The following is a 27490-nucleotide window of genomic DNA, read 5'->3' as shown; positions in this document are numbered from 1 at the left end:
TCTTTTGTCTTTTTTCCCCAACCATTAAAAAATGTAAAAATCACTCGTAGCTCCTGGGCCCTATAAAAGCAGGATTTGGGCCACAGATCATGAGATGCCAAGCACCACGCTCAGCATGAAATTGTCCTGAAGTGGTGCTTTAAGATAAATCAGCAAGTGACGTGAGAAGAAGCAGCTCCTTGTCAGCGGAGGGCAGTGTGGGCGCAGGTCTGGACACCTGCCAGCGTCCAGGCAGGCTGGAGGGCGTGTGTGGGCAGTTGGTTTTGTCCTTGGAGCCTGGGAAGGCACCGAGTGGCCAGAGCTCTGCTTCTCCTGGGAGGACGCCATCCAGCCCGAACCCCAGCCTCACTATGCGCAGATCGGAGCCGTTTCTGAAGATGTCCCTGTGGATGCTGCTTTTCCTGGGCTTGGCAGAAGCCTGCACTCCTCAGGAGGGTAATGCTGCCCCCAATGCCTTGTCTCCCCTGTGTTCCTTCTTACGATGGGGGGCTCCATGGGCTGGATTCAGATTGGGCCTCATGAAGTCTAACCAGACTGCTTCTTGCTTCAGGTTTAGACATTCTCTTTTCCCTTGGCGGAGACAGTGGGGTGGAGGAGTACCTGGTTGGTTGGAGACAGACGACTTGGTGTCTGCCTCCTGGTTTTTACCACTGGCTCTTTGTCACTTTGGGGGAGAGACATTGCCTCTCTGAGCTTCGCTGTCCCTGTCTAACGGGAGTCACAAGAATCCCCCAATTTGTAGGACTGTTGTGTGTCATCCGTGAGGCTAAGGGTGGGGTTAACGTTGCTGTGGTTACAGAGTTCTAGTGAGACTTCAGACCATTGTAATGTAAAGACAGCAACGAATATATTGGGAAGAGGACTTGAGTCTTGTGACAATGCTGAGTTCCTGTTTCCTGGTTTGATCCACAAATATTTGTTCCTGGCTCCTTCCATGTGCTTGATGGAAACAAACACATTATAGTGTGGAGATTCAGAGAAGGCCTCTCTGGAAAAGTGACATTGGAGGTGAGACCTCAACAAGGATTAGGAGTCAGCCAGCTAAACGGTTATGGGAGTCTGTGCCCATGGGAGTCTGTGCCCGGCAGAAAGAATTGCACATGCAAATGTCCTGGGGTAGAAGACACTGAGTCCTTTCAAGGATCTAAGAGAAGCCAGTGTGTCAGGAACATGGTGGACAGAGGGAGGGTGTGGTTGCTGAGGATCGTTACAAATAAGAACAGGGAGGAGACAGGAGCCAGAAAATACAGGGTCTTGTAGGTCATATGAAGGATTTTGGATGTTATCCTAAGGCAAAGGGAAGCTGTTAAAGGGTTTTCGGCCAGGGAGTATCATGTTTATGTGCATGTGTTTGTATATGTGTGTGTATTTAAACAATCAGTGTTGGCGCTGCAGAAAGAATGGATTATGGGAATCAGAGTAGAAGGAAAGACACAAGTTAGGACAATGTTTCAGTCATCAAGGTAGAGACGGGGACAAATGGAAGGTTATGGGACATTGAGAAGCAAGAGTTTATGGGATAGAGAGATGGATCAGGTGCTGGGATTAGGGACACAGAGAAGTGAAGAAAATCTATCTATAATTTGCAGTTCGGCGATTAAGGCTGCCCTTAACCGAGATGGGAAAGCTCTGTAGAGCAAGAGATTTTTTTAAAAAAACTTTATTTTGAAATCATTTTAGACTTACAGAAAAATCGCAAAAATAGGATTTCTGAATATTCTTCACCCAGTTTCCTCCGATGTTAACATCTTACCTAACCATAGCACAGTGATCAAAACCAGGACTTAACACCAGTACAAAACCACTGAAGAAATTAGAGACCTCATCCAAATTTCACTAACTTTTCCACTAATGAAAAAAACTATCCCATTCAAGGATGGACTGCAGGATCCCACGTTGCATTCTGCCATCCCATCTCCCTCAGTCCTATGACTTGTCCTTAGACCTGGTTGATTCTGGTTCGTCAATCTTTCTCTTGGTCTTTCATGACTTGGAACATTTGAAGAGTTCTGATCAATTGTTCTGCAGAACGTCCCTCACTTTGGGTTTGTGTGGAGTCTACTCAGGACTAGATTGAGGTTGTGCTTGTGGGGCAGGAATAGACACAGTGTTCAGCTCTTCTCAGAAAACTACATCAGGGATCACATGATGTTGATGCATCTTATTACCCATGATGTGAGAGCTTTGATCACTTGGTTAAGGGGGTGCCTTCTAGGTTTCTTCACCAAGTTACTATTTTCCCTTTGTAATTAATAAATATTCTGAGGGAGATACTTTGAGACTATGTAAATATCCTATTTCTCCTCTAGCGTTTGCCCGCTGATTTTAGCATCCATCTGTGGATCTTGCTTGAAGAAAGAATTATTATAGTGTTTCTCCAATGGCGATTTTCTACTCTCCTTGTTCTTTCTAAATGTATTCATTGCAATTCTTCTGTAAGGAAGAGATGACTCTCCTTCCCCATTTATTTATTCAAGTACTGTATTTATTTATATCAGTGTGAACTCAGAGATATTTATTGTACTAACAGATTACTTTTTGAAGGATAGGAGGGGATGACCATAAATTCTTTTTTGGACAGGCTAAGTCTGAAGTGCCTGTAAGATGTTTGAGATACCCATAGGTTGAAAGTTCCATGAGAACAGGGTTTGGAATGTCTTGTTTACTCCTGTACTGCACCTCCCTTCCCAACCAGCCTTGCAAAGGCCTGCAGAGCAGGGGTTAAGTCCAACTCATCTGTGTCTCTAGCACCAAACATAGGCCAGTGTCCACAGGATTTACCAAGTGAATGTTGGTGGGATGGAGAATGGATGGGTGGGTGGATGGTTGAATGGGTTAATGGATAGATGGATGGATGGATGGGTGGATGGATGGGTAGATATATGTATGTATGGATGGATGGATGAGTATATGGATGGGTGGATAGATAAGTACATGGATGGATGGGTGGGTGGATGGATGGAGGGTAGATAGATGGATGGACCCGAGTAGCTTTATTGATTTAGGCAGTGGGTGGATTAGCTGGTCTCCAGGGACATATGCAGCTCTGGTCTTCTTGGTTATTGCAGTGATCTGAATCTAATGCTGAATTCTTTCCCTACTCCCTGCTCCCTGATCCTGTTGTGATCCGGATGGCTGATGCTTTTTGCCCCCAGTTGCAACTGAAGAAAAAAGTAAGAACTGTAGAAACCCCAAGTTTGTATTCTCATAACTAGCTCCTCTCAGATTCCCTTCCATCTTGAGACACCTCTGGGAATTCTGGGGCAGGGTGGGACTTAGGTACTTTGTCTATGGCCATCTTATCTTACATCAAGGCTCACAACACAAAGAGCTGCCCTCCTTCATCCTTTTATCTGGGGAAGGAGGCTCAATGGGAGGATGGAGAGTTCTTATCAGGGAAGAAAGATGGTGGGAGATCTACATCAGAATGACACCTTGACCCACCTCACGCTAGCTGGCCGGTTTATAAACTTTATGGTCTCAGGGCCTCTGAACACTTTTAAATATTATTGAGGACCTTAAAGAGCTATTTTTTAACCAGTGTGGGTTATCTCTGTTAATATTTACCTTATTATAAATTCTACATTTTTAAATTTTAAAACATGTATTTATACTGATGACCAATAAACACACAAAAAAGATGCAGTGGTTCTTGGATGATACTTTAAGAATCGCGCTCCATGTCACATGGTAGGAAAAAGATTCTCTCTCTTCCCCATCCCTGCTAGACTTCCAGACTGTAAGTTCCTAGAGGGCAGGGATTCTATTTCATTCATCTGTTTATTCCAATAGTCTAGAAAAATGGAAGGGGCTTTGCAAAATGGAAAACCCTGTGCAAACGTAAGGTAACGTTACTATTTCAGATTAAAAGGAGATGAAAGAAACCAATAAAAATTAAGCACCTAGCATATCCTGAGCATTTAAAACATGTCACACAGTTCAATTTTCAAAACAGTGAATGTCCCATATGGGGTCTAAGATTGGCAAGGCTCCGAATGCTCACATTGGACCATCCGTAATCAGAATCACTTGGGAAATTTAAAATATTTCATCCCCATGCCAGACCTGGCAAATCAAAATGCCCTCAGATAAAACCATGGATTCTTTATACCTAAAAAGCCAGTTCCTTCCTGTTTATAAAACCTGAACCTTTAAACCTAAATAAATGCAAACATCTCATGAGTCACACTTTATTTTTGTTTCAAGTTAAAGTAGTATGCTGTTTTAATTAAAAATACTTTGTTAAATTATTTTATTAATATTTAAATTAACAATTTAAAATATCACTTACATTAACTTTAGTAGTATTTAAATTAATAATTAGGTATTTGATTTTAAAACATTATGTTGTTTTAATTTAAAATATTGTATTTTCATTTTTTAAATAAGATCTTCAAGGTTCAGAATTCAAAAAGTTCTCAAGGTTATACTGTAAAGAATTTCCTTCCTAACCTATTCACCCAGTTTCTCTCCCAAAAAGGCTCCAGTATTACCTATTTCTTATGGCTCCTTCCAGAGATAGTTTATGCTAGTAAAAGCAAATGTGTATTTATATATTCAAACCCTTCTTGTTTCTATTTTTACACAAAAGACAGCATATTATGCACACTGTTCTACATGCACCTCTAGTATTTCACCTAACAGTACATGTTGAAGATTACTCCATGTCAGTCCACAAAGAGAATCCTCAATCTTTATTTATATTTTTTTGGCTGCATAATATATCTTGTATAAAAGTCTGTAATTTATTTAATCAGTCACCTACTGATAGGCACTTAGGTTGTTTCCAATAGTTTGCTGTCTTAAACAATGCTTCAAAGAAAAAAATGATCTTATATGAAATCAGACATGTGGAAGATACATCTATCGATATGCATCTATATCTGTAGGATCATACATGTATATACATAGAATTATATAGAGAAAGATATGTATTTATTTATCTAGATACCTATACAGAGACACATATGTCTAGATATACCTAGTGTCTTAGTCCATTTGTGCTGCTATAACAGAATAGCTGAGACTAGATAATTTGTAATGGCAAAAATTTACTGTGTTATGGTCTGGAGGCTGGGAAGTCCAAGATTGGAGAGTTGGCATCTGGTAAGAGCCTTCTTGCTGCATCATCCCATGATGGAAGGGCAAAGAGGAGGAGGAGAGAGAGAGAGAGAACACAAAAGGCCTCAAGCCCTTTCATAATCGGCGTTAATCCATTTATGAGGGTACAGTCCTCATGACCTAAACATCTCCCATTAGACCCCACGTCCCAACACTATTACATTGGGGATTAAGTTTTCAACACTTCCTTTTTGGGGGACACATTCAAACCAACTGCCTATATATACAGTTGGGGTGCTGACCTCCCATGCAGTTGAAAATCTGTATATAACTTTTGACTCCCCAAAACCTAACTACTAATAGCCTACCATTGATTAGAAGCCTTACCAACTAATAATATAAACAGTCAGTTAACACATTCTTTGTGTGTTATATGTATTAATACTGTATTATTACAATATAGTAAGCTAGATAAATGAAAATGTTATTAAGAAAATCATAAAGAAGAGAGAATATATTTACTATTGATTAGCCGGAATTAGATCATCATAAAGGCCTTCATCCTCATTGTCTTCACATTGAGTAGGCTGAGGAGGAGGAAGAAGAGGAGGAATTGGTCTTCTTGTCTCAGGGGAGGCAGAGGCAAAAGAAAATCTGCATATAGGTGGACCATGCAGTTCAAACCCATGTTGTTCAAGGGTCAGCTCTGTGTGTGTGTGAGTGTATATATATACACACATATGTAGGTATGTATTTAGTTAAATAGATATATATATCTGTAAGATTAACTTCTGAAACTACAAGGCTAAAAGAAAGGTTCCCAATATCCAATACCTGTGCCAACACAGTCTTAGCATTGTATCGATCTTAGTTAATTTATATGTGACAAACTACGTAAAAATAGTCTCTTCATGAAAATCCTTCCACTTACAGTAGACAAGTAAATGTTCCATGAAGAAACAAAGAAATGCATGTGGAAATTAATCGTGATGGGCCATGGTTAATATTAATTCTACTCTCCTCCTTGCTTTTATTTTCCATGTTGATTCACTAACTCCTGGTTCTGCTGCCCCTTCCAGTCAGCTGTGAGTCATCTCTCCTTCTCCCTAAGTAGATAGGGGGGGCCCTTCAACCCAGAGGAGGAAGAGAGGGTGAGGGAGTGGCAGAACCACTGACCATCACCTTCAACCCGGGGCAGACTCAGAGAAATGCTCTCAATCCAGATCTGCAGAGCATGAGGGTGGGGTCAGGAGGAGATGCCATTGGGTGGACTTTTAGGAGGCCAGTGAGCCTCTGTAATGATGTGTAAACTTGGGTGTGTGTGAGAAGAGAAAGAGAACAAGCAACTGTGCAGTTTTCTGGGACTATAGCTTTGATCAGATTTTCAGTGGGATCAATGACCTAACACAAATCAGGAACCTCTGCTCTAGAATGTACAACTGAATTAGATTGTGCACATTCGTTGGTGGGATTAGATGAGAAAAATATGGTTCGGGTGGATAAGACTTCCCCCTTTCCAAGAATCATCCATCTTGTTCTCCAGTTGAGAAGCAAAGATGATGATGGGTTGTCGTGGAGACCCTCGTCTGCTAACCTCCTGAATTTCAGGTGTGGGTGGGTTTGGATTCCCCAGGCCACTGGTACTCCTGGGGTTTCTCACTTCCAGGATAGATGGGTGTCCAAAGGGGTCCAGCACCCTTAGAATAGGCTGCAGCTCCCCAGTCCAGCTCCCTATCCTCTCAGGACCTACAGGGAGCAATGAGCTACCAAAAATGACTTCACTCACTTCATATTACATATTCTTTCTAAATTCATGACAAAATGATCCCACTGGATACCACTGGTCCTCTCCTTCCTGCTGTTTCATGCTGGCAGTGTTAAAAGGTAAGATTCTCATTCCATCTCTTTCCCTTTTGATTCTGATTGCCTTTGTCCAAAAGAGATCATTTCTGTTGACCTTCAGCCTGTCTTTCTTCTCTTGGCTGTCCAGCTCCTAATTTAAGAACTAGAAAAATCAAATACTGGAACTTTCCTTTGATGCAAAACAAATTCCCCCTTAGCATTCTCCCCCCAAACAACAGGTGCCTGGAAATTGAGCACTTTGTGGTGGTCCAAACTTCAGGACGGTCCACATACGACTCAAGGAAAGCAACTGGGTGCACAAGTTAAACTCAGGTCTACCTGAGATCTAAGATTGGCTCAGACACACTGATTTCCATCTCTGCTTTCTGAGGTCAGGTAGAAAAAGCCACCACCGTCACTATCTATTTAATGATTCCTATAGATGGCAATCTGGGGCAAGTTCAGTGAAACAAGACCATGACTTTGTAATTGAGTTTACAGGTTTGGGAGGCAGGAAGTGAGATGATGACTTGCAGAAAGGGCTCAAGGCCCAGCATTGGGTACCTCCAAATCCAGAGCCCAATTCTGCCCCTTCCAAGGTGGGCAACCTTGGAGAAGTCACCTCACCTCTCTGGGCCTAATTCACATGGTCAAATGGCAGTTACAGATGTGAAATAGTCTCAAACCAAGAAATCCACGGTTCAATGGCTCTTCCTGACTCTGTGCCCCTCTCCCACTACACACACATCCCTGTGTAATAATGCAATTGCTATTATCACCATTATTGTTTTTATTACTTACCTCATATCACTATTTCTAACATTTACTGAATGATACCTTGGGCCAGGAGCTAGGCTAAGTGCCCAGTATTCATTATCTTCCTTCATTGTTGACACAGCTCCAAATGGGAGATAATATCTCCATTTTGAAAGACACAAAGAGTTCAATGATCAGCCCAAGACCATCTAGATAGTGCAATGCATAGTTTGGCTAGCAACCATTCAACCCCCACACCAATATTCCCAACAATGTTAAGCATTGACTACCAGATTAATTTAAGCAATTAGGAGAATGGCTTTGGAAGATGCATAAATACAGCACTTTCCATCAATAAATGCAGTAGGATTCTTCAGTGTCTAGGAAGTCTTACCCCAATTAACATTCCCATTTTGTGGATGAGGAAATGGAGATTTATAGAGCAAGTCAGAGGGATCTGGGTTAGAATTCCTGCTCTTTCGCTCATCAGCTGCATAGGTCTTTACAAATCACCTAATTCCTTGAAGTTTCACCCATCCTGATCGGCAACATGGGGACAATATCTGATCTCAGAGGGTCAGTGTGAAGCAGATTGAAGTAAGGAGCTTGGCATCTCTTTCTAGAGTCAATAAAGGATGGTCTTCTCGGCCTAGCTTGACTGAAAAACAGTTCATAATTGCCTTCCCAACCTCTTTCTCAGCTCATTTAAGCTCTCACCTGCATCAAATGCAAAGGGGCTCTCAATAATCTCACAGGGTTCTGGGTCTCAGTCCCTAACTGCTCACTATGACCCATTATGGATTCTGCTTCCCAATCTGCTCCCAGCCCCCAGCATCTGATCTTGTTTTTGGTTTTCTAATTATGGCTTCATCTTCATGACCCCGCTGGGCACAACATCCTGTGCCACGTCCGCAACCTTGGCCACGACGTCAACTCTCCTGGTTGGGCTGCTGTCAGGGATTGTAGGTAAATACCTTTCCACTTCACAATGCTTTTGAACTGTGAACTTTGGTGGGCAACTTTGAGCAAGAATTTCTGAGCAGCTAGTATGTCCCTGGACTCATGCTTGGGTGATGGAAGCCCAAAGATGGGTCCAATATGCTTACTCTTTAGAAACAAAATCTGGTGGGAAACAGAGACAAATAAACAGAAATTAAATTAGATTAGAGACAAGTGCCGCCCTTCTATGACAGAGCTAGAAAAAAGGATTGGGTGGAAATATTGAGGAAACTAAATCATGCCCAAGGCATCATAGCCACACTTCCTGAAGAAGTTTGTTAAATCTATTGAACTGGGAGAAATTCATTAATTAGGACTATTTCTTTCTATTGCATTTGCACATCATTTGTTATGTCTTCTCACTCAGGTGCGATGAGCAGACTGTCACCAGATGGTAAGTGTCAGCATTATAGCCTTTGGGTCTGGTCTTTCTTTTCTCCTGTCTACAAGGTAATGCAGATTTGTTGAGTCATTTGTACTTTTATTTAGTCTAAGGAACATTTCAGATATTATTGAATCATGTTTTATTTATTTGTGTTTTGATATAATAAAAATCTTTATTAGTATATAAGCTTACAGCTAGAATTTTACCTGATAATTATCATGCTGTGGGTTTTTAAGTTTTAAAAATAGTGTATGGGCCGGGCATGGTGGCTCATGCCTGTAATCCTAGCACTCTGGGAGGCCGAGGCGGGTGGATCGCTCCAGGTCAGGAGTTCGAGATCAGCCTGAGCAACAGTGAGACCCCGTCTCTACTAAAAATAGAAAGAAATTATCTGGCCAACTAAAAAAAAATATATATAGAAAAAATTAGCCGGGCATGGTGGCGCATGCCTGTAGTCCCAGCTACTGGGTGAGGCTGCGGCAGTAGGATCGCTTAAGCCCAGGAGTTTGAGGTTGCTGTGAGCTAGGCTGACGCCACAGCACTCACTCTAGTCCAGGCAACAGAGCGAGACTGTGTCTCAAAAAAAAAAAAAAAAAAAATAGTGTATGAACATCGGAAAAAATTGAGGGAACATAAAATGAAAGTCAAAATCATCTCCTTCATCACGTCCCCAGTTCTACTCTGCAGAAGCAAGCACCATTGCTGGTCTCCTGTGTATTTTCACAGGAACCACTCATACATACATGTCTATCCTTAACTTTTTGAGTTAAAAGTATTATGTCTTTTAGCAATATAACTTTATCTCTTCATTTCAAATACCTGAACAATACTTCATTCATACATAATTTAATGAGTTTCCCTGCATGGACATTTAGTTTCTTCCCTAAAACATTTTGATTTAAGTTGTTTTGGTTTGTTTTTATGTTATTACAAACAATGCTACAATGGACAACCTTATATAATTCTTTTTTTTGCAAATACATATCTGTTAAGATAAATTCCCAAAATGGAAGTGGCTGGGTCAAAGGATATTTGTATTTTAAATTTGGACAAAGTTTTAACAAATTTAAACTCTCTAACAAATTTAAACAGCCCATGAGACTGCCTATTTTCCTACACCTTCAAAAACACAGGATATTATCTAACTTTTTAAGTTTTGATAATGTGGTGGCTGAAAAAAATTGGCTTCCATATTTTTTTCCAACAGACCAGACCCCAATAGGAGTTACTGTCATCCATGCACTACCAGTATTACCATTTCTATTTTTCTTTAAATGGGCTCACAGTTTTTTTCTTAAGTAGACAAACTTGAAAAAGAAACTTTATGTCACTTGAACTTGTGGTACGCCAGAATTACTTGTCCTAAGAAGACAACTGTGAAGATAAATATAATGAAACAAAACACAAGAGAGAAAGGAAGGTCAGCACGTGTTAGAGAGGTGTTAAAGATGAGTTGGCACCATTTTGAGACTTTCTCTCTGGTTGAAAGAATTGGAAAGGGAAAAGCTTTCCCACCACGTGGCACCCAAGGAGTTAAATCTGAGTCTGTGTCCACCTGAGGTCTTTTCCATCGTCACCAAGAGTTCATATCCCACTACTAGATACACCTAGCAGAGCAAAGGCCAAATAGGCTTCCAGAGTTTCAACCCAGGTCCATTATTCACCAGCTTATGTGACCAAGGACAAGTCTGTTTTCTTCCCTGTGAAGCAGGGTTAGGAACACACACTACACAGGATGGTTATGAGATTATGATAAAATGTATGAGAGACTCAGGTATTGGGAGCTGATTAAAGTCAGTTCAACTCCCCATACCCCCACTGTACCACGGATTCTGGAATCCAAAGCCCTCCTCCTGGTTTCTGCTACCCCTAAGATGACAATTCCTCAGTTCTCCCCACCTTGGTTGGCGGAACAGCTGTGCTCTCTCTCTGTTTTCCCATCAACCTGGAAGTAGAACTCTCCTCTGTTGGTTCCCACAAAGAAATCTGTTCATACCTACAATTATGGAGTTTTGATGAAGATTAGAGTATGAGAAACAGTCCAACTCTGAGCAGATGGTTTCCACCCTGGCGTCAGCAACCCTACTCACCTCTCCTCCCCTTCTCTTCTCTCCCCTCCACCCTCCCACACTGCTGTGGAGATCCACATCCTTCTCCACCTAACAAGCTGAACAATTCAGCTCTCCCTGACCCCTAGCCCCAACAAATAATCCACCTACCCCATAAAAGCCAGCCTTCTGTGTTCCAGAACTTTCCTCTTTGGAAGGCAGCTGGACTTTATTTAAAAAGCAAAATGTTCTTCTTACTCCACCTGTGAAGTGCCCACCATGAAGCCCAACCCGAATGTAGCCATCTGTCTTTAGGTGTAATAACAGCTTGGCATGGAGGGTGGGTGAGGTGGGAGTCATAGACTTAGTATACAGATGGGGAAACTGAGGCCTGGGAAGAAGCAGAGCATCAGAGGCAATGTGGCCACTAACAGACAATCCATTAAGCACCTCAAATGAGCCAACAAATTTTCAATTATTCATCGGCATTGTTTTCTTTTAATTTTCACAAGCCTCCTAAGAGGGCAGACACCATTATAATCCCTAGTGACCAACCTGTCCTGGTTTCCACAGGGCATTTCCAGTTTAAGCACCAAAACTCTCATCTTGGGAACCCTTCAGTCCTGGGCAAACCAGGGTGGTTGGTCTCCCCATTGTGGTTCCATTTTTATGGTGAGGCGACTGAAGCTCAAAAAGGTAGAGTAAGTTACCGAAGGTCACAGAGCCAGGCTCAGAACACAGGTCCAAATTGCTCAGTGATGCTCCATTGTTCTTAGGAAAAAGTCTGAGGTCCTTAAGATGATCTTCCTGGCTCTGCCTCACCAGCCTGGGACTCTCCAGCCATATCCCGTGCTGTGGTCTCTTCCACTGTGCTGCCCCTATAGCGGGCTTATCACAATCCTTCCAGGGCTCCAGAGTCCTTCACACAGGTCCACAATCATGCTATTCCCTCTGGCTGGGATGCTTTTCTCCCTCCTCTTCCCCCGGCTAACCCTTCTCATCTTTCAGGTCTCAGACAAATCACTGCCTCTCTGGTGTCCCCATAAGGTCAGCAACTATTGCCCCCTTAGAGGTGCCCACTGAACTCTGCAGGTCTACTCAGAACACTCCTCCTGCCTACACCCAGATGCGTGATGCCTTTGTCGCCTGCTTCTCTGACTAGAGTGTGAGCTCCCCAAGCATGTGGGTCTTGCCCACCTTCCACTGTATCCTCCATACCTTGCTTAATACCCAGCACATATTAGATGTTCCATAAATATTTGTTAGAAGAAGGAGCATGACTTGAGTCTGTGTCTTCACCTGTAAAATGAGGGAGTTGCAATGCCTCATCTCTGGTGGCATTTCCACCTCCACTGTCCTCTAACTGCTTATTTGGGGATGTCTAAGATTCAAGTCTTAATGCCGATTTCTCTCTCTACTCTGCACCTCCACTGGCTGCCTGCAATCTGGCCTCCAGATAAAACAGAAGAAGAAAGTAAGTACTGTGATGGTTTGTGTCCCTAGAGTTAGATTCTCATAACCCCCTCTGGGCCATGGAATTCCTTTAAAAACATTCTGGGATGGGTTGGTCCAGGCCCTGGTGTTTAGCTATTGGTCTGGCTCCAGAAGAAGCATCAGTTGAAACAGACTCTGCTGAGGAACCTAAGCAATGTGCGCTGATGAAGTCTAGGAGCCATCCCCATGGGGCATGGGGGTGGGCAAGGGAGCCCTGCTTGGTAGTGACTGCCGTTTTCCATGGTGTAAATAACTCTAACCATGGCTGATTTCAAACTGCTAATGGCTCAACAGCTGGCTTGTACAATTCCTGGAATTTTCCTAATCTAAAGTGTCAGCACCTCACTAAGTCTAAGTTATGTCTTCCTCATCTGATGTGTAAATTATTCCAGTCAGAAGGCCCTTACTCCATTCATCCTTCCAAAAGGAAGAGTGGGTTTTGGAGAGAGAAGGGGGCCATGCCCTTTACAGAATGGAGGGGAACTTTCAAGGAGGAAAGATGGTGGAGCAGCATCCCCTGCAGACAGGTGTACATGAGCTCCAGTCCTCCCTCCCTGTCTGTGCTGCTCCTCGGGGCCAAGGAATTGTCCATCTTTCATGTCCATGGCCTAGAAGAATGTCTGGCACACAGCTGGACTACACAAATGTTTCTTGAAGAAAAAGGGTGCCCCCACTACCACTAATCTGTGTTAGTTTTGCTCGTTGGAAGGAGTTGAGGAAAACTATTATTGGAGAACCTACTGCTATGACATCACTGAATTCTCATAACAGCCTTGCAAGTCTGATGGAGCCCAAGTTAGGAAAGGTGGTTTCCCCAAACTGGCTGATCATCTAAAGCTCTTTTTAAAGGACAGATTTCCACGTTCCACCTGGCCCTTCTGCATGAGAATACCAAGGGTGGGATCTGGGGATCTGTTCTTTCAAAAGGTTTCTCAGGTGTTTCTGACAATTTGGCTCAGACTGCTTTCATCCTGCAAAGCGGAGTAAGCAGTTGTGAGTGGGATCACGTGTCCCACAAAGCCTACTACCCAGCCCTTCACAGAAAATGTTTGTTGACCTCTGAGCTAGAGCAGTGCTTCTCAGGGTCTTTGTTTAAAATTATGATCTAGGACCCCACCCCAAATCTAAGGAAGGAGGACTTCTAAGTGAAGCTTGAAGCTATATGTTTGTAACACGTTTCGCACTTAAATTCTTTTACGTGGTGAACCTGCCCATGTGGACCCACTGAAATGAACTCAGTATCAGAGTGTGTGGGTTTGCTTGTGTTTGCAAATCAAGCAAGGCCCGGGTCACCCCTGGGGCCTAACTCACTTCAGGCCTGGTCTCCATTTGGGTTTACTTTAAAAGTCACAATAAAAGGTTTAATATAAGTTTGAGATATTTGATGAAGTAATAACTGAATGGAACGCAGTGTTGACCCCACTCTCTTGCTCACTTTCTCCCACGCCGACTCCCTGACCACCGGTTCTGCCACACCTTCCAGTGAAAATTAAGTTATTTTTCCTTTTCTGTGGGTGCCATGGATGTTTTTGGGTGCTGGGAAGAAGCGGAAACAAGAAAGAGAAGGGGATCTTTGATAGGTCTTCTGAGTTTAGGACACAGGTTGAGAGAAACCCTCCCTCTGCCGCCCCATCTCTGGGGGAGTCTGGGCAGGCGGCGGGCTCCACAGCCCCGCAGAGTCCTGAGAGCAGGTCCGGGGCTGCACAGGACTGGGTGTGTGAGCTTTTAGCCCATCAGGTCCCCAAGCTACTGCCAGACGCGCGAGGACTAAGGACCACTGCCCCAGAATATGAGAACGTATCGAGTTGTGTGTTTCTTGGGAGGGCTACTGAATGAATCAGGAAAACCAAAAAGCAGCTACTTGTTTCTTCCTCAAGCTTTCTCTCTCCTGACCCCCAGGAGAGAAAGGAGAACAGTGGAGTGTCAGGGCATGTTCTTCTAATAATCTCTGGAGGATGAATTTCCATGGAAACAGACGCCTGGGGATTCTAGCCTCCGGGATAAATGTGTCTCTAGAGTCGTGGAGTGTAGTAGCAGCATCCACCCTTTTCCATGGAATCCGGAAGAGACTTCCACTTCTCTTCTTTGGGGGGTCTCCTCCGAGCACCAGCGGGGTGGGGTGAGCCAGGAAGGAGGTGTCACTAACACTTCTCTTTCGCTCTCCTCCCTGTGGCTCTGTCGGTGCCCACGGTGCCCACAGACCCCCGGCTGGCTTTTCTCCTCCTTGCCATTTGAATCTCAACAGTATTGAAACGTAAGGTTCTTGTTTCACTTTTTTTTTTTTTTTTACCTTCTTTTGTTCTCATTCCCATCTCTGCCAAGGGAGGTCAACTCTTAGCCACGAGTCACCTCTCAGCTTCTAGCTATCTTTTTAAACCCAGGGACTGGAAAAAATAGCTGTATTACCTTCACCTTCAAAAAGGTGGGGTGTCTCATAGAAGCCAATCCGTCCCCAAGTCAGGGGCACCTGCTGCGTGGTGATGATGATGGTGATGACAATGGCTAGAATTCCCCAAGAGCTTCCAAGGTTCCAGGCACCAGAGTAGTCCTTCTAATCTATCATGTTTGTTTATTCCCCGAGACTTCTTCACAAGGCAGGCATTTTCATCCGCGCTTTTCCGAGGCACAGGAAGGTTAAGTAACCAGACGCAGGCTGCACAGCGCAGTGGTGGGTCATGGGTCCCCGCCCATCTGACTCTGTAGCTTAACTGTGTCGCTGTGCTGTGTGTCCACCGAAGCTCGGGTACGATCACTCGTTTCCCTGAAAACAAGCTCTGGCTATTTCATGATGCTGTTCCCTGGAAAAGGCACTGTTTGCCAAGAAGAGGTCACACAATTTTTTTAAAAAAATTGTGATATAATACACAAAACATAAACTTTACTATTCTAACCACTTTAAAGTGTGCGATTGAGTGGCACTTGGTACCTTCACAATGTTGTGCAACCATCACCCCATCCATCTCCAGAACTTTTTAATCTCCCCAAACTGAAGCTCTGCACCCGTTAAACACTAACTCCCCACTTCCCCTCTCCCAGCCCCTGGCAAGCACCATTGTACTTCATGTGCTGTGAGTCTCACGACTCCGGGTACCTCAGGTAAGTGGAATGGTATGCTGTGTGGTCTGTTGTGTCACCATCATGTCCTCAAGGTTCATCCACGGTGTAGCAGGTGTCAGAGCTTCATTCCTCCTTGTGGCTCAGTGATGCTCCGCTGTATGGATAGACATGTTTGTTTTTATCTGTTCATCCATGAATAGACATTTGGGTTGTTTCCACCTTTTGGCTGTGGCCTCACTCCTCTGCCCCAGATTCAAAGCCGTCTAAAACCCAACTCTAACACACTGTCTGGTCCACGCCTCCTGCCCACTCCAAACCCCGCCTTCACGCAGGCTGAGCCTTGGTCAAACCCAAGAGATCCTGGTATGAAAAATCAAATTGAAAAATCATACTCCAAACCTCAAGGGCACATTCCAGGTCCCAGGCACTGTCCTAAGTGATGACGTATAACTATGCTCAAGTCGTCATTCTGGTTTTACGAGTGAGGCTACTGTGGCACAGAGAAGGAGAGTAACTTGCTCAAGGTCACAGAGCCGGTAAGGTGCAGGGAAAGAACTTGAACCCAGGCAGTGTGGATCACCAATTGCGCTCTTAACCAAGACTCGATAATACTTGAAGCAGCTCAGAATAATGAGGTCCCTGCCTTGCTCCTTCACTGGAAGTATTATTATTACCCTATTTTTAAGGAAGGTAAAAATTAAGCTCAGAGCAGGAATCAGAACTGACAAAAGAGTGTGGCATTGTAGGGTCAGTCCTGACCTCTGTGGACTTGGGACTCTTCGGAAAGGCTCCCCTTCCTCTTCCATAGGGTGCAGGTCATAGTTCCAGCCTCACAGAGGTATGAGGAATTAACAAGATCATGCAACCTAGGAAATTTGCCCCTCGGGGGACATCTGGCAACCCCTGGAGACATTTTTGGTTGCACATCTCAGGGAGGTGGTGGGGGAGGCTGCAGCATCTGGTGGGTAGAGCCCAGGGATGTTGCTGGACACCCTACGGTGCACAGGAAGATTTATCCAGCCCCAAATGTCGCTAGTGCAGAGTTTGAGAAAACGGAATCAGTGCTCAGCGAGGGGCTGTCAACTGAATCGTCATTTATGTTTGTTCTGGTCACTCCTGTGTCTGCGATCGTCCAGTCTCTGTTCCCTTCCCTCAGCCTCACTCCTCCTTGTCCCCACTGTTAGCCAGCAGCGCCTCTCAAAGAGAAAGCAGGGCCTGCCCTGCTCCAGTGACAAGGAGAAACAAACCAACCAGAAAACAAATCCCAGACACTAAACCAAGGACCCCAAGCTCCGTGCAGGTGTTTCAGGCAGGGTCTTGGCTCCATGCAGGTGTTTCAGGTGGGTTCTCAGCTCTGTGCAGGTGTTGCAGGCAGGTTCTTTCTCCTTGCCTTTCACGTCAACCCAGGAGACATGAGGTTCGCTGGACAGTGTTAGGGTGTTGACTCATGAGGAGCTCACGGTGCAGGTGGAGAAAGATTTCTCACATAAAGATTAGGATAGAAAATAGTAAAAAGTTTATTTTACTTTCTTCAGAGAGAGAGAGAGAGGGAAAATGGCACGGCACTAGAAATGTAGGGGGAAATGCCTGGAGCTGAAAAGCAGCTTGGTGTTTTTAAAGGGTAAGAATGACTTTTTTTTTTCTTTGCTGCAGCCTGATAACACAAGTGGCTGTGGAGTGGCTGTTTGCTTTTTCAATTTTTTCTTTTCTCTGTGAGGCCGGCTTTATCAGAGTCCTTGAAGTGCAGTCCTGGCAGGAACTGAGGGGGAGTGTGCTTGCATCCCTACTACCTGTTTAGGGCTCTTCCAGGCTATGAAACAAACTCTTAGAGATAATGAGTTAGGCTTGAAGACGACGAGTTGAGTCCCAGTTGTTTAATCAAACAAATGGGCAGTTGTGTTATGAGTTTTTCTCTTCAAAGGAGCAGTTATGTGCTGTGAGTTTATTCCTCTCACTTTCTGTTTTATAGTTTATTTTTCTCTGTTAGGTCATTAGTAAGACCACATTTCAGAGAGAACCTGAGTTTTAAGGCAAACAGACCTGGGTTGGAACTTCACTCCCACCACCTGTCATTTGGATTTAAGTTACCTCAACACCCTTAGATTCTATTTCCCTACCTGATTAATGGTGATAATAATCTTTTTTTCGGGGATTCAGTTTTATAAAGCAGGGGTCAATTGGCACACTTTTTTTAGTAAAGGGCGAAACAGTAAATATCTTAGGCTTTGAGGGACAGACGGTCTAGGCCCAAACTACTCAACACTGCCCTTGTAGCATGAAAACAGCCATAGATAATACATAGTGAGTGGGCAGGGCTGTGTTCCAATAAAGCTTTATTGACACAAGCAGGCATCAGGACAACCCAAATGTCCATCCACTGATGAATGGGTGAATAAAATGTGGTCTACCCATACAATAGGTTTGTTTGTTTGTTTTTTTAGATAGTGTCCCACTCTGTTGCCCAGGCTGGAGTGCAGTGGCACAATCACAGCTCACTATAACCTCTAACTCCTGGCCTCAAGCAATCCTCCCACCTTAGCTGGAAATAGAGGTGCGCACCACCACACCTGGCTGATTTTATTTTTGTAAAAATGGGTCTTGCTGTGTTGCCCAGGCTGGTCTCAAACTCCTGGCCTCAAGTTGTGCTCCTGCCTTGGCCTCCCAAGCACTGGGATTACAGGAGTAAGGCACCATGCCCAGTCCATACAGTAGAATGGTATTCAGCCATAAAAAAAAAAGAAATGAACCACTGATACAGGCTACAATGAGGATGAACCTTGAAAACATGATGACCAGTTATAGAAGCCAGACACAAAAGCCACACAGGGTGTGATTCTATTTACACGAAGTGCCCAGAATAGACGAATCCATAGATAAAGAAAATGGCTTAGTGGTTGCCTAGGATCACAGGTGAGAGAAGCACGCGGGGGGAAATGGGGGTGACTGCTCATGGGTATGGTTTGGAGGAGACAGCTAATGGGTGCAGAGTTTCTTTTGGCGGTGATGAAAATGTTCTAAAACCAATTGTGGCAATGGTTGCACAACTCTGAATGTACTAAAAAATATTGTCGTGTATGCTTTTAATGGGTCAATTGTAAATTATGTGAATTGTATTTCAATCAAGTTGTTATAAAAGATCAGTTCAGAAAACAACAGGTGGTGGGACATAACCTGCTACCCTGTGGTGTGAAGTATGCCAGGTGCCCACGTCACAGTGACATCGAATACAAGGGAAGGAAGGGCTTGCGGGCGAGGTCTTTCCCAGCCTGAGATCACCCCTAGGCAAGTCCTCCCAGGGGTCAGGTTCCCCTCTGACCCACACGACAGGGCCCTCGAGGATCCACCCCAGTGAAGTCCTGACTATTTGCCAATGACCACGGGGGCTCCCTGTCCTTTACTCTCAGTCTCCCTCCTCTGACGGTGTGATACTTCCCCTACATGTGGCCTCATCGTTCCTGGCCCCTCAGACTCCACACTCTGGATGCTGCCTGCTCCCCAATCTCCGCCTTGCTTCCTGGATGCCCACTTCCCTCTGGGTGGACATCAGAGATCCTCGGTAAATGCCTCACTGCATGCAGCCGGGGGGTTTGTGGGAAGCTTGTCTGTGCCAGGACCCTGCAGGTGGTGCAGACCTGAGGGATGAATCTGACGTGCTCATTCCTCCACACCCACATGGGGTCTGATGGGGGAGAATGACAAGTAACAGTTAAATTATAACATGCACCGCTTCCCGAGGGAGGGGCAGTAGGGACAGGGCAAAGAGAAGATGCCAGGGGACCCAGCCAGGCTTCTAAGGGGAGGAATAGCTGGAGGAGCTCTTGTTGAACCTGCCTGTCTGAGAGTCTTTATCACACTGCCTTTGGTGATTCGATCTGCATGTCCTTGTCTTCCTCAGGTTTGCTGAGCCTGCAGGTGTTGAACGGTGAGTCTGCATTCACTCCTGTGCACATATAGTTATTAGCATTTTTTAATGCAGGAAAAGCCTTTAGATATCTTCAAACCTCATACTCTTTTATCATCATCACCATCACAAATGTTTAACACGTCATTATCCATCCAACAAATATGAATTAATGTAGCTACTCTGTGCTAAGTCTTACTCTCTGTGCTGGAGATACAACAGGGAATAACACAGACAAAAATCTGTGCCCAAGTGGAACTTGCATTCCAATGAGAGGAGAAAGGAAATAAATCACTGGGGAAGTAGGTTCCAAGTCTGGTGGATGTTGTTCTGCCCTGTGAAGACACCAGAGTGAGGGAGACAGAGACTGGTGTGGGAGAGGTGGGTGAGTTTTTAAAGGGCAATCAGGGAAGGTCATATTTGAGCAAAGACTTGAAGGAGGTGAGGGAGTGGGATGTGTGTACACCTGGAGGAAGGGCATTCCAGGCAGAGGGAACAGCATGTGCAAAGGCCCTGGGGCGGGAGAGCGCCTGGACAGAGGGATGCTAAGGAGGCCGATTGCATTCCCTTCTGTTCTCATTCGAAGAACCCGGAAGCACTGTTTACAGCTTGGTCTCCATCCATTTCAAAACTCACTGATGTTTTCTTTTCTTTCTTTTTTTCTTTCATTCCTCCTCCTCCCTCCCTCCTTCCTTCGTTCCTCCTTTTCTTCCTTTCCTCCTCCTGCTTCTACTTCTCCACTTTCTCTTCTTCCTTTTTAGAAGAAACAAGTGGCTGCAAGGAAGAAGGTGAGTGCACGGGGCCGTGCCTTTCCCTGTCTAGAGGACAGTGAGTGCCTTCTGTCTGGTGAAAAGAAGATTGTGAAAAGCCTTGTGAAAAGAAGATTTCAGGGAGTCAAGGCTGGGGGCTTCAGTGTGGGGGAGCCTGTCTTCCTGAGGGCATCCAAAGTCTTCGAGTCACCTGCCCCTTCCATACTCCTCATGGCTACCAAGGAAACCCAACATCCTGAGGTATGAGAGGGAAAAGGGCGTTATCTTCCTCGATGTTTGCATTTCCAAGAGCTGGCTCCAAGGTCCTCGAGAAAAATCATCCCAGGTCATAAAATTAGGGGGAGACTTATTTAGCTTTTACAAAGATTTGCATACACTTCAAAGAAACAGAGACTTAGCAATAACACATTTTCTAAAATAAATCCTCTAAGAACAAAGGACAAGGAATCGTCTCTTCCTGAATTTTCAACAGGGAGAAATATTTTTTTTCTTTTTCCACTGGTATTTACCTTTACACTGGTAATGTTTCCTTTTTGGATTTGGGACCTGTTTTAGATAGGTATGTTTACCTGTAAAACTTTGAATTTTCTGGAATGTAATACTTTTAAAACAAAAAGACAAGGGAAAAAATGTTGAGTAAGTGAAAACAACCTTTGTTCATCACATGAGGATTGAAAATAAGAAAGTGAAGTGGTCTGATCCGGGTGCCGGAAAGACCCTTCTAGCAGCCATGTGGAAGATGGGTGGAGAAAGAGGAAGCCTGACACAGGAGGCTGACACAGTCATCAGGAGAGCCACCAGCTGCAGGTCAAGGGGAGAGGGGGTCTGGTGAGAAATCTAGGCAGACTCAAGATGTTTTGCATGTGAGGTGTGGGAGAGCAGGAAAGATTTCCAACTGTTTGCCCGGGATACTGGATGGAAACCAAATGAGGAAGTCCCAGCAACGATGGATGTGGACCAAGATTTCAGCCCAGGGGGCAGGTGCAGATGTGGGTTTGGGGCTCAGAATGGAGATTCAGAAATGGCAGGAACTTCTTGGGGAGAAGGGAAGGCCGCCTGCCTGAGTCACCATCCTCGTCCCCTGCAGTTAAGCCCACCCTGGCCACCGGCCCATCCAAGAAAATGCTTCCCAAGAGGAAGAACGGATGGAACTTTTTGAAATGTGCCTACATGGTGATGACCTTCCTGTTCGTGTCCTACAACAAGGGGGACTGGGTAAGAAGGAGCCAGCACCAGGGAGCCTGTGTGCTGCAGTGGGAAGGGCTGAGGGGGGGATTAGAAGGGGAGGATGAAGAGGAGAGGGAAGGAGGGGGCCTAGGAAGTGCTACCTACAAAAGGCAGGAGAGGAGACCCCTTCTGTAAACAACCTCTCTCCCCTCTTCCTCTCTTCCTCCCCTCCCTCCCCAACCCCCAGGTTGGGAGAAAAGCCACTCCCTTCTGTACTAACGAGTTTCCTATAAAGGATTCCACTCATCCATTCTGTCTGTGCACCCCCCACCCCCAATAAGGGAGGTTCATAAGGACCAAGTCCTCTACTGATTGCTGGGGACTGCGACAGCCGAAGCCGAGCTGGCTTCAAGCAGGTCCTAATCCTGTTAGGGAGACAGGCAGGAGGGAGGGCTGGGCTGCCAGGCAAGGGTGGTGTTTCACAGGCCCCTCTGGCAGTGTGCTAGTGGGAGGTGGGCTCTCAAGGGAAGGGTGAGCTTCTTGAAGGAGACAGCTCCCCTGTGTCTTAAGGAAGAATGGAATTGTCCATTTGAAGGGGGCAAGGGGGAAGCCTTCCAAGAGGAGGAAACACCACGTGCAAAGGGTTGGAGAGACGACAGCAGGGCAAGGTGCTGGACCTGGCAAGTCACCATCCATTCATTCATTCATTCACTCCTCAACCATTCCTGTGGGGCAGCGGCCCTGTGCTAGATGCTGGGGATGCAGAGGACAAAGCCACAGGGCCCTTGAGCCCACAGGGCACACACAATAGGTACAGGGGGGACCAGGAGGACATGAGCAGCAAGCTCCACAACATGAACTCAGGGTGATATCAAGAGCACGCAGCCACAGGCGGTTTTCCCTGGGCAGGCATGTTTGGATGGAGAGAGGAGTGATAGGAGGGTTCTGCTACGGGAATGGCCTGGGGACAACCGCTGCCAGAAGCAAAGCAAACATGCATGGCAGACCCTGATGTAGGAACAGCTTGCACCCTCGGGGACCCCAGGAGAATCAATATGACCCGAGATTCTAGTCACGTGGGGTTCTTGTAGACCACAGCAAGGACGCTTTTATTCCAAGTTTGATGGGGAGTGGGTGGAAGCAGGAGACTGGGAGGGGGGTCCACATGGCCAGGGTGGGAGACTGGGTGGCTGGTAGGGATGAGAGTTGCGCAGTGAATGGTTCTACAGCAGAACTGCTGAGGGATCGGGAGTGAGGGACAGAGGAACTGGACAAACCAAGGAGATGGGCCCTAGAGTCTGACTTGAGCCCTTGGTAGACTGGTGATTCTCAAACAGGGGTGACTTTGTCACCCCAGGGACCCTCAGCAGGGACCAAAGCCTTGTTTGGCTGTCACACCAGGAGGAAGTGACATTGGCACCCAGGGGTCGAGTCCAGGTATGCTGCTCAACATTCTGCATTGCCCAGGACAGCTCAGCAGGACAAATGGTGCAGGTCAAAATGCCAGAGTGCTGGGGTTAAGAAACCCCAGCTCCGGGGATGGTGCTGTTTTTGGGGATGAGGAGGAGGGCGGGAGCTGTGAGGGGGAGGTGGTACAGACCAGCAAGACCATGGGATGTCACAACAGGAGGGAAGGGGTAGAGGAGGAGGGCAGGAAGGAAGAGGAAGGAAAGAGTGTGGCGAAAGGAAGAAGCTTGCTTGCCTCACCTGTTTCTCTCTCTTTTCCTGGTCTGCTCCCTTGTCCACCTCCCAAGTGCTACTGCCACTACTGTAACCCAGACCTGGACATCAGGTATGCTGTGGCAGGGGCGTGGCGGGTTGGAGTGGGGAGAGCTTCATCCCAATCACCCAGCGTTCGAGGTAGGGGACCCAGGTGGGTTTGGAAGCTGTGATCATAGAATTGCAGAATTGTATGAAAAGTCCCAAGTTGAATTTCAAGCTGATGCCTGACATGGCCCATGGAGCACACTGCACACAATGGGGTCATGCAGAGATGGAGGAATTCATTTATGAAGCCCCTCGATAAATTTTCTTTTGGATTTTTAGAAATTGTGGTAAAATATGTACACATAAAATTTACCGTTACTGATAGTAAGAACACTCAATATTGTCCAACCATAGCTGCTATCTATTTTCAGAAATTTTTGGTCATCCCAAGAGGAAACTCTGTGTCCATTAAATATGGAGTAATGTCCCACCCCCGGCAACCCCTAATTCACTCTCTGTTTCTGCAGACTTGCCTATTCTGGACTCTTCCTATAAAGGAATCATGTAGCCTTCTGTGCCTGGTGTTATCATGTCTAGCATGATATTTCCAAGGTTCACCCATGTTGTATCAGTACTTTGTTCCTTTTTACAGATAAATAATATCCCATCACTTACCCCATGTTGTTTATCCATTCATCAGCTGAAGGACATTGGGTTCTCTCCACCTTTTGGCTATTGCGAATTGTGCTACCATGAATGTTCCTGTATGAGTTTTTGTTTAAACATCTGTTTTACGCTTTTTTGGGCACATACCTAGACATGGAATTGCTGGCTCATGTGACAATTCCAGGTTTAACTTATTGAGGAACTCACTCAATAAATTTTTATTGAGCAGCTACTCATCGATGGATCCCGGATTCAGCGGTGAATGGGGCAGATATAAAACAAATAAATAGATGATTACAGATGATACTTAGAGCTACAGAGGAAAAGCACAGGATGTTGTGAGAAAGAAAATGGAAGAACCCTACTGTGGATTCTTGGGTGGTCAGGGAAAGCCTCTTTGGAAAAGCAACACTGATCTGAGAATGAGAGGTAGTCAGACAGACAGAAAAGAGGTACAAGAGACTCCAGGTGAAGGTACTGGCTTGTGCAAAGGCCCTGGGGTGGAAAGTGGCCTAGAAATGCCTGGAGTTGGAAAGAAGGATGGAGGCTGGAGAAGAAGGAGGGAGTTGGGTGGTGTGTACAAGCAGACCCCTCGGACCTGGACAACCATGTAAGCATTTTGGACCCAATCCTAGAAGCCATGGGAAGCCATTGAAAGGTTGTCAGTGGGCGAGGGACAGGTTCCAGAGATTTGGAGTAAAGTGCAGAGGTTAGTTAAGAAGCTACTTAGTTTCCATGAGGTGACTGTAGCTTGGATGAGGCTAAGGTAAGCAGACAGGTGTGAGATTTCTCTTCCCTGGATGGCTACAAACAGCCTCCTCCCTGGCCTCTCTCCACCAGCCACAGTGCTCCTTTTAAGAAATGCAAACTCAATTATGTGACACCACCCCGCCCCCACCAATGAGTCCAGCATAAATTCCAGCAGTGGAACCTCATCAGCTTTATCAGTGGTTTTCAAACTTTTATACAAAATAAAACGGCAACACTTTTCTAATGAAATCTTACATGGAATCCCAACATATAAAAGATTCAAAGTCGCTTTTTATTACCAAAAGTACTTTTCAAGGCTGGGTGTGGTGGCTCATGCCTGTAATCCTAGCACTTTGGGAGGCCAAGATGGGAGGATTGCTCAAGCCCAGGAGTTCAAGATCAGCCTGAGCAACATGGCAAGACCCCGTCTCTACAAAAAAATAGAAAAATTTAGCCGGGTATAGTGGTGCACTCTTGTAGTCCAAGATACTCTGGAAGCTGAGGCAAGAGGACTGCTTGAGCCCAGAAGTTTGACGTTGCAATGAGCTATGATAATACCACTGCACTCTAGCCTGGGCAACAGAGCAAGATTCTGTCTCAAAAGAAAAAAAAATAACTTTTAATAAGATTAACTATGTGACATTTACTTACTATGAAGCCAGCCAATGAGATTTGCAAGCAGAGATTACAGATGGCCTTTGCTTCTTATACCAGTGTATATTGCCCCATTTCTTTCAGTGTTTTCTTTTGCTTATCCTATAAGGAACAAAATCCTGCCCCACAGAGATAAGTTGTTGCAAATGGTAACAGTTATCTAACAGCTTGCCTTCAGTTAATAGATTCTTCCAAGGTGTACCTGAAAAACATGCAACAGGTTGATATAGGTGTCCAATAGATGAAAAATTTTAGTGTACGTGTTATATTTTAACCACAGCTTTAAAAAAATAGTTTCATTTTTGAAATGAGAATCAAAGCAAACCTTTGTGGAATCCCTGAAGGATCCCAAGGCTTCACAGAACATGGCAGGAAGACGCTGCACCACGTGGTCAAGTGCAGCTCCTTGGCATGGTATCCAGGGACTCTCAGCCTCCAGACCTTTCCTGCCTCTCCAACCTTTACTCCACATCTCTTTCCCCCTTCACCCCACCCACATTCCATCCCCATCCACATTAACCCGTTTGTGGTTCCCCGTGAGAACACCACATTTTCCCACTCCTTTATGCCATTGCACATGTTGGTCCCTCCGATGGGAACAGACTTCACTGCCTCTTGTCTGCCTAGAAAACTCTTTAAGATTCACCTCAGCATGGTTTTGGTTCCAGAGTTCTTCAGACCCGACTGGGAGGACAGCTGAATAAAATGAATGGTGTTTCAGGCTCTCTGAAACCATACTTTAAAGCATTAGTCACATCACATTTTTATTTTCATATGATAGTATCCATCTGACCCATTGAGCCAGACATTGGCAAACTTTCTCCAGGAAGGACCAAATAGCAAATATTTCTGGCAAGCCATCTGGTCAAGCTGCTGCTGTAGCCCAAAGCAACCACAGACAATATACAAATGGATGGTTGTGGCCCTGCCCATCAACTGATGAATGGATAAACAAAACATGGCACATTCCTACCACGGGATACTACTCACCCGTTAAAAAGGAATGAAGTGCTGATACATGCTGCAATGTGGTTGAACCTTGAAAACTTTATGCCGAGTGAAAGATGCTGGACAAAAAAGGTCACATAGTGTGTGATTCCATTTGTATGAAATATCCAGATGAGGCAAATTCATAGAGACAGAAGGCAGATTAGTAGTTGCCAGGGGCTAAGGGGGAGGAGGCCAGGGGAAGTGACTGCCTAATGAGTTTCTTTTTTGGATCGATGAAAACGTTCTGCTATTAGATGATGGTGAGGGTTGCAATACCTTGTGAATGTACTGAAAGCCATTCACATTTTAATTCATTTTAAATGAATTGTACATTTAAAAATGGTTAAGATGGTGAATTTTATGTTATGTGCATTTTACCTCAACAATTTCCAAAAAAATAAACCAAAACGCCAAAGAATTAAAGAAGAGAGGAACCCCAGGGGGCACCTGCCCCCACCAGGTGGTTGGAAGGCATCTCTCCAAGGAAGAGACACTGGCGGGCATGGCGGGATGGAGCCAGGCTGCAGGACCCGCAGGAAGTGCGCCCCAGCCTATGGACACCCTGGCAGGGCAGAGGGATGAGGCAGGCAGAGGTGGTGGGGCTGCTCCCATAGAGACCCAGGGCCGGGTGGGTGTACAAGGCAACGTGAGTGTGAGAATGTATGGAGACAAACACACCAATACTTCTCTCTCCTTTCTTCCCTTCCTTAGAAATGACCCCTGCCGTTCTTTCTAGTGACCCTCGTCCATGTCAGCCTTCTCCAGGCCTCCATCTCCCAGGTGCTGTCACCTCCTCCGAAAGCTCTCTGTGCCCTGGACTGCCAGTGTGGGGTGAAGAGTGGGGTGTTCTTCCAAAAGGACCGACACTCTCTGTCTGGGGCTGGTGGGAAGGCGCCTCTGGGGGTCCAGAGAGCTGAGCCTCTGCAGAAGTGTCCCCTGCTCTCCCCCACAGCCTTGTCACAGCCCTCCCCACTGTTTCTGTAATAAAATGTACACTTGCTGAAGCGGGTGAACGCCTGGGTCTTCTGTTCGCCCAGCACCGAGAACTAACGGGTAGGGTGGGGACTGAGGAGCGTGTACACTGCCCATTAATGCCAGCAGCACGTCCACCTGCTCAGAGGGACGATAGCTTGCCCAAGGCCACACCAGCGTCAGAGCTGACATTTGACCCAGGTTGGACAAAGTCCCTATTCCGTCATATAAAGATTTGGGGCTCCCCACTGAGGAAATACGGTGTGAGGAA

General features: G+C 45.5%; 1 protein-coding gene across 9 annotated transcripts; it reads left to right on the top strand.

The window, feature by feature from the left end:
- Positions 1-250: 250 nt before the first annotated feature.
- On the top strand, positions 251-27251 carry EDDM13 (epididymal protein 13). Of its 9 annotated transcripts, XM_045532562.1 has the most exons (13): positions 255-435; positions 3156-3173; positions 6141-6146; positions 6937-6945; positions 8617-8625; positions 9026-9052; positions 12548-12565; positions 14831-14839; positions 19538-19564; positions 20305-20331; positions 21401-21528; positions 23235-23272; positions 26959-27251. In XM_045532562.1, the coding sequence occupies exons 1-13, from the start codon at positions 351-353 to the stop codon at positions 26981-26983; spliced, it is 426 nt and encodes a 141-aa protein (XP_045388518.1). In that variant the 5' UTR covers positions 255-350; the 3' UTR covers positions 26984-27251. The 9 variants fall into 9 exon arrangements, with proteins under 9 accessions (XP_045388520.1, XP_045388518.1, XP_045388521.1 ...); XM_045532564.1 differs by lacking the exons at positions 23235-23272; positions 26959-27251 and adding an exon at positions 22838-23216 and having other exon boundaries at positions 251-435; XM_045532565.1 differs by lacking the exon at positions 3156-3173.
- Positions 27252-27490: the final 239 nt, after the last annotated feature.

The sequence above is a fragment of the Lemur catta genome, chromosome 19 (genome assembly GCF_020740605.2).
Source record: "Lemur catta isolate mLemCat1 chromosome 19, mLemCat1.pri, whole genome shotgun sequence".
In the NCBI taxonomy this organism is placed as follows: domain Eukaryota; kingdom Metazoa; phylum Chordata; class Mammalia; order Primates; family Lemuridae; genus Lemur; species Lemur catta.
The sequence above is the reverse complement of the archived record's forward strand: the minus strand, read 5'-3'. Positions and strand labels throughout refer to the sequence as shown.

Excerpts from the sequence above, each read along its gene's own strand:
- EDDM13 (XM_045532562.1), top strand. The coding sequence starts at position 351 with ATGCGCAGATCGGAGCCGTTTCTGAAGATGTCCCTGTGGATGCTGCTT. Across the intron at positions 21,529-23,234 it reads CCTACAACAAGGGGGACTGG|TGCTACTGCCACTACTGTAA; the intron begins GTAAGAAGGAGC and ends CCACCTCCCAAG. Across the intron at positions 23,273-26,958 it reads AACCCAGACCTGGACATCAG|AAATGACCCCTGCCGTTCTT; the intron begins GTATGCTGTGGC and ends TCCCTTCCTTAG.